Here is a 12,860-nt window from a genome sequence, read left to right on the forward strand (position 1 = left end):
GCTATTAATTAGTTTTATGAATTTTGACAAACACATACAGTTTGGATCTTATACCACACTCTATACGCATGACAGTTCTAGTAACCCTAAGAATACCCTTATTTATTCCTTTGTTAGTACCCTTCCATCTACCCCTGACCACTAGAAATTTCTGATTTATTTTTTTATTCCTATAGTTTTATCTTTTTTGAGTGTCATATAAATGGAATCATATAGCTTGTAGCCTTTTGAATATGATTTATTTTACTTAGGTAAATCTATTGAGATTCATCTATGTTGTTGTATGTATTAGTAGTTGTTCCTTTTTATTATTGAGTAGTATTCAATTGCATGGATGTACCATAGTTTATTTCTTTAAGGATGTTTGGGTTGTTTCCAGGTTTTGGCAGTTAATAATGGAGTTGCTATAAATGTTTGGTTACAGAGTTTGGTGTAAATCTTAAGTTTTTTTTTTTTTTTCTTGGGCAAGTGCCTAGGAATGGGATTGCTAAGTTTTATGTAAGTATAGCTTTAACTTTATAGTATATGGGTTTTTAACTGTAGATTCTATTTCTTTTATTCTGTTTAGGTTATTGATTTTTTACTGAGTGAGTTTTGGTGGTTTTTGTGTTTCAAGGAATTAACCCATCTTGTTTGTTGAATGTATAGGCATAAAATTATTCCTCAGTTCCCCTGATTATTCTTTTTAGTACTTGTAGAATCTGTGGTTTTGTCATCTCTCTTCTTCTTGGTATTTAAAGTATTTTTTTTTTTTAGAGTTGGGAGGAGGGACAGAGGGAGAGAGAGAGAAAGAGAGAGAGAACCTCAGGTAGGCCCCACACCCAGCATGGAGCCCAATATGAGATTTGATTTCACAACCCTGAGCCAAAATAAGAGTCAGACACTTAACTGATTGAGCCACCCAGGTGCCCCTGAAGTTTATGTTTTAAAATTGTTTCTTGATCATTTTGGCAGGAGGTTTATCAACTTTATTGATCTTCTGAAAGAACTGGCTTATGGTTTCGTTGAGTTTTGGTTACTGATTTTCTGTTTTCTGTTTAGCTGACTTCCGATCATCTTTATTATTTCCTCTCTTATGCTTAATTTGAATTTAATACTTTGGATTTAACATATTACAGAAAATCATTTTTTTCTCTCGAAGCAAATTGGCATATTTTTAAATCCTGTAGTACTCAACCCAGGTGTGGTGTGTGTGTGTGTGTGTGTGGTGTTGGTGTTCAGCATTTAGTAGCAAGATTTCAGAGAAAACGAAATTGATACTGTTTTTAATGAGAAGGATACAGGATTTTTTTTGTTTTGTGTTGAATATTGATATATATATATTTAAGGATTTCACTTATTTATTTGACAGAGAGAAATAGTGAGAGCAGGAACATAGTGAGAGCAGGGGGTGTGGGAGAGGGAGAAGCAGGCTTCCTGAAGGGCAGGGAGCCTGACACGGGGCTCAGTTCCGGGACACTGGGATCATGACCTGAGCCGAAGGCAGACAGTTAACAACTGAGCTATCCAGGCACTCCTAAATACTGATTTTTGTGCCTGTTTATCTGACATTTGTTTCAAACTCTAAATGTAGAGTATCTATACATTATCGTAGTACTCAGAATTTCCATGACAAGCCCAGTGAAATTCCCACACATAAAACTACTAAAGTTTAATATGTGGCATTATTTAAGTGGGGCAAAATATTGTCATAAGGAATAAAATTTTGTTCTTTTCTCCAGTCTTACTAGTCATTGAACCTAAAGGACTATATAATGTTTACTTGAATTAATAATATAAAACATTTAAATCTCTAGGTCTTCCCAAATGAGAAACCTCTAACTAAGATATAAGGCAGTTTTGGAGTTGTTTTTACTTGAGGTGTTTTGATACGTTAAAGTAAGAAATTCCTGCAGTAAATGAAGTAGAATTTGTGTTACTCTCTCAGGTTGTTTTTCAAAGCTTGAATTAAAAATCAAGGAAATAAATTGCTCTATTGTTTGAGCACTCTATTTAAATGGTAATGCAGATTTGATTTTTCTCTGTAATTAGAAATAATTTTAATTTTTAGACAGATGAAATTGACTTGAAAGTCAGTTTCAGTTTCTTTTTAAATGCTTATTTTTTATGTAGTCTTCAGTAAGAAGTATAGGTGTTATTAGAATTGAGTACTGGTAGAAGGATGTGTTACTTATCAACCTATATATTATTTTTTGTTTACTTTTCTAGTTGTTTAATGTTACATTTTATCTTTCAGATCCTATTTGACCAAACTCAGAGATCAATTAAAGCACAGCTTCAGAACTTTGTTAAAGAGTAAGTCAATTGCAATAAAGAGAAAGAAAAGCAATCCATTAATGATCACATTTGGGAGTTGTTATCTTTTGGGAGGATTTTATGGACTGTGATTTACTGAAAATACTGGAGTTTTTGTTTTTTTGCTTTGTAAAATGTATATTGCATTTCCTCATGAATACTCCATAAGGGAATCAGACTTCATGCCTTTCAGTGAATCATTTATACTATGAAATTTGTATTCAGGATACATAGCTAGGATTGTTATAGATTAACAAATAAAATAAATAATGACCATTCAAAATCAAAGCAGGCCTCAAAAGTGGTTGAAATACTATTAGTATAGTTGAGGCTAAATTTTCCATTGTCTCAATATGGTATTTTCTTTGAAAAGAAGATAATGGAATATATGAGAATGAATCATGAAAGTGCATGTTTTTTGCTACATCTGAGCCTTTTGTGTCACATTCGTCCCATTTTATATGTGAAATAAAATTAAACTGGAGATAAAATCGTGAACTTTCCAGATAGGAACAGTTTCCTTTCCCACATTAATAATTCAGTTTTTCTCTTTTAATTATTGACAGAATATATAAAATTTCAGATAAAGTTGTTTATGCTACAGTATTCAGGATAAATTATAGATGTTAAAAGCTATAAAAAAGTGGCACATCTCATGAATATAATGCATTGCCGTTCAGTGGTTTAGAATTCATTGTCCTGTTAGTGATGTCTCACAGATTCTTTCCAAATAATAGACTAATGTTCAGAATGTCCTTATAGAATGTATGCATGAAAAACTATGGCTTCTTACAAAGACTTTAAATAGAGTCTTTCTCGGGTCTACTTTATTAGTATTTTAAAATCAGTGTCTTCAAATCATTTTGCCTAGTTCTCTGATATAATAAAGTGCTTATCTAAGCTCATTAATGGAATCAAATGTTTCAGATTTTCAGAATACTGAAATGGAAACCATTACCCTTTATGGGTATACAGTTCTTTTTACCAAAGATTGTATATGTGTGTGTTAGAAGGATATATTTGTGTCATTTGGCATAGTAATTTCCCTCAACAAGATACAAGTGATATTTCTTTTGTTTTTTTTTTTTTAAAGATTTTATTTATTTATTTGACAGAGATCACAAGTAGGCAGAGAGGCAGGCGGAGAGAGGAAGAAGCAGGCTCCCTGCCGAGCAGAGAGCCCAATGCGGGGCTCGATCCCAGGACCCTGAGATCATGACCTGAGCCAAAGGCGGAGGCTTTAACTCACTGAGCCACCCAGGCGCCCCACGAGTGATATTTCTTAAAAGTGTGTTTTGTATTTCACCCATAGTAGGATTTATGGAAGTTTTACTCTTTTTATTTTTTAGAGATCTTAGAAAATTTAAAGATGCCAAGAAGCAATTTGAGAAAGTCAGTGAAGAAAAAGAAAATGCACTAGTAAAAAATGCTCAAGTACAAAGAAACAAACAGCACGAAGTTGAAGAAGCCACGAACATTCTGACAGCTACAAGAAAATGTTTTCGACACATAGCTCTCGACTACGTACTTCAGGTATATTTATTATTTGTTTTCAGAAAATGCTAACTGAACATGTCATTATTTTTGAATGATCGTACTGTAAAGAACTAGTACTGTTTTCTTGAGTCTAAAATTAAATGATGTTGTTAAGACTTTTCACTTGAGTGTGTATCTGTGTATGTACATAAATATATGTGTATACCTTTGGTTCTGATTCTTTCCCTTTTTCACTTAACGTGATACTTTCCCTCATTTTAAAATGTTGTAAAAAACATTTTAATTGCTTTATTTTATTCTGTGGAGTTGCTGTGTTAATACTACTTATCAGACAGCCATTTTTTACTGGCAAGAGTGAAAATACAGTATTCAGTAATGGTAAATGATAACAACATCTTTGCATATAAATCTTTTGCCATATTTCTGATTATTTCTTTAGAGTAGATTCTTAGATGTATTAAGGCATACCATGTTACCAAATGAAAAATATTTCTAGAAGTGGTGTTCTTATATTTGCATTACTTTCTCTTTTTTAAAACTAGAGATCAGTATTTGCTAAGTTGCCTGGTGATCTTCTGGTTCTATGTGTAATTGAAATCAGTTTGAATGTGATATGTCTTCAGAGGGACTCGAGAGACATGAAAAATGAAGGCAAAGCATACATTATTTCACATGTACTTGATGTATTCCTACATATCATGAGTTGAAAGCTTTAAAGCTTAAGAAATTAGTTTGTCTGAATCTCCTTTTACAAAACAGCAGTGAAGTCCCCAGAGATTGCTGACTAGCAATCACAGATCATTTCTTCAGAAAAATGCACAAGTAACCGTGTACAAATTAGTGATTAAAAACTACTTAAAGTGCTCGCTTCGGCAGCACATATACTAAAAAAACTACTTAGATAACTTTGCAAAACAGTAGAAAGTGACTTTTTTTGAAGTTTCTATTCACTAAGTGGGAAGTTAGAAAATGAAGTACATTCCACTTATTAGTGAGAATCTTCTAGAATGGAATTGTCTGTATTTCCTATCTTCTATTAGCTATCTCCCATTTACTGTACTTCCTGTGGTGGTATGAGTATTATCTTCCTATCCCATTCCACTGAAATGGCTCATGCTAAGGCTTACTCATTAGATACAGTTTAATTCTTAACCAACTTGACTGTTGTGTTTCATTGAGATAGTGGACCACAACTCTCTTTTTTTGTCTTGATTTATCTTAAACCACTTTTACATTGCACTAACTTCTATTTAGCTTCTATTTATTAACTTCTATTACTTTGTATTTCTTTTCACTTTTCACCTTGGGCTTCTTTCCTTTATCCAAAATCTTTTTGACCTCTTTTTCAGGGTTACCTCTTTGGTCCTATTCTTTTCTGACCTTTTGATTTCCCTGACAGTCTCATGCCTCTTACTTGAATAACCATAATATATAGATGACAAAATCTGTTTTTCTCAGATGTCCCTCTTTCTTTTTGATTTACAACTGAGAACTGTCTTCTTCCAAATGGCTTTTTTTTTTTTTTTTGCTCTTACCTAACTGAATGCTGAAATCTTCTTACCCAATCCTAGAGATTCTTATGGACAGTTACATCAGATATTCTCATTCTCAGCTGCTATATCTAAAAACCAAATTAAAAAATTCTGTGTATTGGGGCACCTGCTGGCTCAGTTAATTGAGCATCTGTCTCTTGATTTTGGCTCAGGTCATGATCTCAGGGTCATGAGATCAAGCCCTGTCAGGCCCCATGCTGGGTGTGGTGCTTGCTTGTGATTCTCTCTCTCCCTTTCTCTCTGTGATCCACTTCCCTATCCCCTGCTGTGCATACTCTCTCACTCTTTAAAAAAAAAAAAAAGAGAGAGAGAGAAAAAGTTCTCTGTACCTCTTAAGTCTGCTCTTCTTACCTTTGATGCAGCCCTAACACCAGTTTTAATTGTTTCTTGTTTTGAATTTTAAGATGTTCTCACAAAATTGGTCTTCTCAATTTTACCTGCCCTGTTACCACTTTGTTCTCTGTTCTGTGGTCAGTTTACAAGTTTTTCCAGGCAAAGTGAATCATTCTTGCCCCTGCCTTTGCTGTGCTGTCATAATAGTATTATACACATTGCTGTTAGAGCACTTAATCACATTTATTATAATTATTTGTATCTCTTTTCTACGTCTAGGTTATATTCTCTCTAGTGGTTGGAAAATAAATTATCCATTTCCTTTAGTGTTCATCCAGTAGTTTTAAGTTAGGCCCCCATGTCCCCCATAAGTATTACCTTATTTAATTTTTCTGATGAGAACTCTTGTGTCATTTCATTATATGGCTAAAATGGCTATTTTAGGGCATAGTAAGTAATAAATATCCAAATTTATAAAGTTTGTCATGTTTTAGCTTCTGTACATATTTGACTTTACTTTTTTATTCAAGTAAATGCTATTTTTCATTGCCAAACATAAAAAAATAGATAAAACAGAAACACTTTTGGCATTTTCCAAAGTCTAAATAATAGGTTATCTGTAGCCTCTGCTTTACTTAGAGCATTTGAAAGTTAATATTTTAGTTCTCAAAACTGAAGAGGTCTTGAAACAGACATACAAAGGAAATTAGTGCTTATTTGAGCATAGTTATTTGGATTTTTCGTGGTGTGTTTTTAGTTTTCTGATCAGTGCTTTAAAATTATAAAACAACAGGCAGAATATTTAGTGGGAAGAACATATCAAAAGGAAAGATATTGATTCTTTTTTTGTATAAACATTTAATTTCATTAAGCTGATATATAGTAGACAAAATATTTGTTAAGAATTTCTAGAGTTGGGACAGATACCACAAAGGCAACTTTCATAATTTACTGATCTTTCAGTAAGTTTAGTCTAATTAAAATATTATTTAAAGTCTGTTAATTTAGTTAACAAATATTTATTGAGTCCTCACTCTGTACCAGTTGGAGAATGCAGCTGGGAATAAGGAAGACCTTGATCTTATGGAGCTCACACTTTAACTGGGGAAAAGACATAAGTAAATAAGAAAATATGAGGTGGTTATGAATGCTATGAAGGAAATAAATAGAGTTGTTGTACTAGAGAGTACATAGGGCCTACATAGACCTTTCAGAGGAGCTAGTACTTCAGCTGGAACCTGATTGGTAACAGGTATCCTTCTGCCTGTCTGGGCAGACAATTATGACATGAAGACAGAACAACTAGTTTGAAAGTGTTGAGGTGGGAGTAGTTTGGGATTGGGGTTGGAGCACAGAAAGGTAAAGTGGAAGAAAACTGGGTGGGTTAGAGAGGTGAACATCACAAAGGGCCATGCAGGCTACACAAGGAAGTTGGAAGGTTTTAAGTTGGACATAGAATAATCTTATTTATATTTTGAAAAGATCACTCTGTTTACTGTGTGGAGAATGGGTTGTAGAGAGTCATGAGTATAGAGGCTAGTTCATAGGCTATTGCAACAGTCTAGAAAAGATAAGGTGGTTGGTAGTAGTGGTAAAAGTGATGAGAGTTTGCATTAAGGATCTGTGTTGAAGGGTCTAGATGAACAATTAGATAAGGAGGATGGGGAAAAGATGAAATTCTGAGAAATTCAAATGTCTATCAAAGTGATAGTTTTATCACTACAGTATTTATGACTTATGCATGGCTAGTTTTTCTTTGAGTTGAAAATAGATGAGAATTTCATTGGCATGTTTGTCTTAACTGTTTTTACAAAACGTGTCAAAGGGTGAAAAACTTGACCTTTGATTTAATTTACTGTTCTGGAAAAGTATCAAACTATCAGAATAAGCAAATTTTACAATATTGCATTGTAGATTAGTTTTTAAAATAAATGTTTGGGTTATTAACCAAGTGTATTTTTCCTCAGATTAATGTCCTTCAATCAAAAAGGAGATCAGAAATCCTAAAATCAGTAAGATATTTATTGAAATGATGATTCTAATATGATCTAAGTGTACATATGTAAGCATTTAAAGCAGCATCATATGTGTGTATATGTATGTTTGTATATACATGTAAATATATTTATTCCAGGTTCAGAATTAATCTTACAGATCTTTTCATACTTCTCCTATGTTGCTTAACCACTTTTTTGTCTCCTTCATGTTATAGTTACTTATGTCTTTCTCTCCTATTAACATGCATTTAAATACTTGAGATTGAGGGCATGTATAAATCGTATCATTTAGAGAAGTTTTCCTTAGGATTATTGATGATTTTATTAGCCTGTTGGTTTGTTCTTAAGAGTGCTGTTTGAAAATAAAAGGTGATGAAATTTGAGGATAATGTTTTTCCCTGAGCCTCTATGCCCATTTTTTTTTTTTTTTTTTTGGATCCCTTTAAAAAAAAAAATCTTAAAGCTAATGAGGAAGTAGACAGGGGATGGTAGTAGTATGGCATTGCATTCTTTCATATTTCGAGAACCTTAGAAATAATTTTTCCTCTCTGTTCACTGAAGTGTTTTGTTTTTTATCCTGAAAGGGTGTACATAAATTGCTTTTGATTCTTGTACTCACCTAGCTTTTGCCTAAATTCTATATTTATATTATTTCTTATCAGGTAAGTACCTTGTACTTGCTCTTTACTGCCACTTACTTCCCTTTCTAGATTGAGATTAATGTATGTTAATTGGAGAAAATTGAAAAGTAAAATGTATGAAGAAAAAAGTTAAAATACTTAGAAATCTTACTACCAAGGGAGAACTACTCTTAATATCTTGGCATATATCCACCTTTTCCCCTCTCTTTCTGTGAGCATGTGTGTATGTGACTGTGTATATGTGTGTTTTAAAATTACACATAATTTTTTAAAAAAGATTTTTATTTATTTATTTGACAGGTCACAAGTAGGCAGAGAGGCAGGCAGAGAGAGAGAGAGAGAGAGAGAGAGGAGGAGGCAGGCTCCCTGCTGAGCAGAGAGCCTGATGCAGGGCTCCAACCCAGGACCCTGGCATCACGACCTGAGCTGAAGGCAGAGGCTTTAACCACTCAGCCACCCAGGCGCCCCAACACATAATTTTTTAAAAAAGAAATCGGAATCATTGCTACATATGTTTTATAACTTTGTTCTTTTGATAGTAACTACAAAATCATCACATGTCTTTAAATATTTTTTACTTTTAAACATTTTTAATTAATATATTTTTAAAAGATTTTTTAAATTTATTTATTTGAGAGAGAGAGTGAGAGAAAGCATGAGAGGGGAGAAGGTCAGAGGGAGAAGCAGACTCCTGGTGGAGCTGGGAACCTGATGTGGGACTCTATCCTGGGACTCCAGGATCATGACTTGAGCCAAAGGTAGTAACTTAACCAATTCAACCACCCAGGAGCCCTAAATATTTTTTATTTAACAATGGGTTTCCTGGCCATACAGAATTCTACCATGTGAATATCCTAGGTGTAGGCAACCTTTTTTCGTGAAGGGCCAGGTAGTGAATGTGTTAGGTTTTGTGGACCATGTGGTCTTTGTCGTAATTACTTAACTGCGATGTTGTAATGAGAAAGCAGCCATAGACAATATGTAAATGAATAGCATTACTACGTGTTAATAAGAATTTTTCTTATGGACATGGAAATTTGAATTTCATACAGTCTTCACATGTCATGAGTTTCATTTTTTTCATTGTCTTTCAACCATTTAAAAAATGTAAAAACCGCTCTTAACTCATAGGCCATCCAAAAATAAGTGATAGGGCTGGATATAGTTTGCAGGTCAATTAAATATGCCATAAATTAGGTTTATCCATTAATGGATTTCTAAGTAATTTCCATGTTTTTGACATTAAAGAATAGCACTATAGTGATCATTCTAATAAATAATATGATTATTTCCTTAGGATAGATTTAGACAAGAGATTATATAGAGTGTTTAAGCATTTATTAAAAAACTTTTAAAAAATAATGGTAAATTTTAAGAGTTATACAACATTTCCGCTAGTAGTATGTGAAAGTGAACCATACTACGAACACTGGGTTCTAATTTCTCCCACTCTACCTATAATTTGATAGATAGAAAATGTCATGTCATGTCATTGTTCAATTTTGCATATCTTTAATACAATAAGTTTGTATTAAATATGTGTGAGTTTGGATTTTTTTCCTGTATATTTTGGCCTCTTTGTTTCCTGTATTTTTGTTAGTCCTCTTTTTCATACTGATTTGTAACATCTTTTTATATTTTAAGACCATTAACCCTTTGTCATGTATGTTTTCCTAGTTTATCATTCATCTTTTAGTATGTTTATTATGTGTTTTGATGTGCAGCATGTTTTACATTTTTATGTAGTTGTAGCTATTAAACTTTCACCCTCTTTTTTATATGTGTTTTTTATTATATTCATGAAATATCACAACTACTGTTAATCTAATTCCAGAATAATCTTTTATTGAGCTTTGTCCTTTTGTGTTTGTGTTTTATTTAGTTGGTTTTCTGTTCAAAAAATTTTCTTTTGAAGCATTCTTGAATATTAAATTTTAAACTTCAGAGTATTAAGCAGATGCCTCATCTTGCTAAAAATAAACATGGGTGTTTGGAGGATTCTTTTTACTAATATTGAATTAAATTCCTAACCACGTAAAAACAAATAAAAATAAGGGTGATTTTTCTCTCATGAACAGGTAAAATATAGGAAAACTTGGAAAAAAATCTTAACCTGTTAGCAACATTTTTGGATACTGGGAATGAATATGCAGAACCCTCCTTATTGGCAAAGTCTGTTGACTCATTTTATTTCAGTGACTTGAGAAGGAAAATAATCATTCCCCTACTTTGGGCTGTACTTAGTGATCCTAGTCAGTTGTAAGGTGTGATTTATTTATTTTTACATATATATATATTTTAATATTTTTTATTTATATTTCCCCTTTTTTTGTGTGTGTGCATTAAAATTTTGCCAGGGAGTTTGGTTGAAAGGCATATAGATAACTTTATAATGTACGTGGGAAGATGGTGAAAGTATTGAAAACACGACTTTTTCTTTCAGTTATTACCATATGAAGTTTGATTGTTTGGATATAGTCTAAACAACGAAAAAGAATTTTTTTTAAATGTTAAACCACTTGGACATTTCTTTTAAATATTACTTATTCTTGCTTCACAAATATTTCTGAAATACTCTTGAGAAAAATGACTTAATTTTAAATAGGTTTGATATTTTGGGTTCTAATGGAATAAATTTTAAACATTAGATAAGATTAAGATTTTTAAAAATTTTGGAATATTTATCTAAGAATTGCTTTTAAAATGCTAAACTTTTTTTTTCTCTTATCAGATGTTATCTTTTATGTATGCCCATTTGGCCTTCTTCCATCAAGGGTATGATCTATTTAGTGAACTTGGGCCCTACATGAAGGATCTTGGTGCACAGGTAATATTGTACTGTATTGCTTGATTCTGTTTTATACATTGATATCTGTATCTTTTTTTCATTGAGATATAATATTGCATTAATTCAGGTGTATAAAATAATTTGAGATATATGTGTATATATTTTTAAAGATTTTATTTATTTATTTGTCAGAGAGAGCATAAGCAGGCAGAGTGGCAGGCAGACGCAGAGGGAGAGCAGGCTCCCTGTTGAACAAGGAGCCTGATGCGGGCCCTGGGATCATGACCTACGCCAAAGGCAGCTGCTTAACCGACTGAGACACCCAGGCACCCCGAGATTTCTATGTGTCTTAGTACACACACACATATTTATAGTCAAATGACCAACTCAGAAGTCTAGTAAATATTTATTACTCCATATAGTTAAACATTCTTTTTCTTTTCTTCAGAACTTTTAAGATACACTGTTGAGGGGCGCCTGGGTGGCTCAGCGGGTTAAGGCCTGTGCCTTCGGCTCAGGTCATGATCCCAGGGTCCTGGGATCGAGCCCCACATCAGGCTCTCTGCTCGGCAGGGAGCCTGCTTCCCCTTCATCTCTCTGCCTGCCTCTCTGCCTACTTGTAATCTCTGTCTATCAGATAAATAAATAAATAAATAAAATCTATTAAAAATATATATATATACACTGATGAGTAACTTTCAAATATATGATACAGTAGTGTTAACTATAGTCACCATGCTGTACATTACATTCCCAGGAATTATTTATTTTATAACTGGAAATTTGTACCTTGTGATGACCCCCTTTACCCATTTTTGTCTCACTCATCCCCCACCTCTGGCAAATTCTAGTCTGTTCTCTATATCTATGAATTTGATTTTTTTTTTTTTTCCAGATTTCACATGTGAGTGAAATCATGTGGTATTTGTCCTTCTCTGCTTGGCTTATTTCACTTAGCATAATGCCTTCAGAGTCCATCTATGTTGTTGCAAATGGCAAGATTTACTTTGCTTTTTAAATGGATGAATAATAGTTCCTTATGTGTATATACACCATATTTTCTTACCTGTTCATTTTTTGGCGCTTAGGTTGTTCTTGTATCTTGGCTATTAATAATGCAGTTAACATGGGGATGTGAATATCTTTTCAAATCAGTGTCTTTGTTTACATTTAACATATGTAGAAGGGGCATTTTGGAACATATGGTAGTTCTGTTTTTAGTTTTTTGAGGAATCTCCATATTGTTTTCCATTGTGGCTGCACCAATTTACATTCCCACCACTGGTGCACTTTTCTCCACATCCTCACCAACACTTCTGATTTCTCATCTTTTTGATGACGGGCATTCTGACAGGTAATACCTTGTTGTGGTTTTAATTTGCATTTTCCTGAGGATTAGTGATGTTGAGCACCTTTTCATGTACCTTTTGGCTACCCGTTTTTCACATTTGGAGAAATGTCTTTTCAGATCCTCTGCCCATTTTTAAAACAAAATGTTTGGGTGTTTTGTTGTTTGCTTTGAAGTGTATGGGTCTTTTTTTTTTTTTTTAAAGATTTTAATTATTTATTTGACAGAGATCACAAGTAGGCAGAAAGGCAGGCAGAGGCAGGGTGGGGGGGAAGCAGGCTCCCCGCTAAGCAGAAAGCCCTACACGGGGCTTGATCCCAGGACCCCGAGATCATGACCTGAGCCAAAGGCAGAGGCTTTAACCCACTGAGCCACCCAGGTGCCCCATAAAGTTGTACGAGTTCTTTA

The 12,860-nt window shown here is 33.5% G+C and overlaps 1 protein-coding gene across 4 annotated transcripts in view; it reads left to right on the top strand.

The window, feature by feature from the left end:
* Positions 1-12,860, top strand: part of ACAP2 (ArfGAP with coiled-coil, ankyrin repeat and PH domains 2) — a 147,646-nt gene that overhangs the window by 82,884 nt on the left and 51,902 nt on the right. For all 4 annotated transcript variants that reach the window (XM_059391248.1, XM_059391249.1, XM_059391250.1 and 1 more), the window contains exons 5-8: positions 2,237-2,295; positions 3,645-3,828; positions 7,646-7,690; positions 11,048-11,143. In XM_059391248.1, the coding sequence (XP_059247231.1) occupies positions 2,237-2,295; positions 3,645-3,828; positions 7,646-7,690; positions 11,048-11,143 (384 nt within the window). The remainder of the gene's footprint in view (positions 1-2,236; positions 2,296-3,644; positions 3,829-7,645; positions 7,691-11,047; positions 11,144-12,860) is intronic.

This window comes from Mustela nigripes, chromosome 2 (genome assembly GCF_022355385.1).
Source record: "Mustela nigripes isolate SB6536 chromosome 2, MUSNIG.SB6536, whole genome shotgun sequence".
Classification (NCBI taxonomy): Eukaryota; Metazoa; Chordata; class Mammalia; order Carnivora; family Mustelidae; genus Mustela; species Mustela nigripes.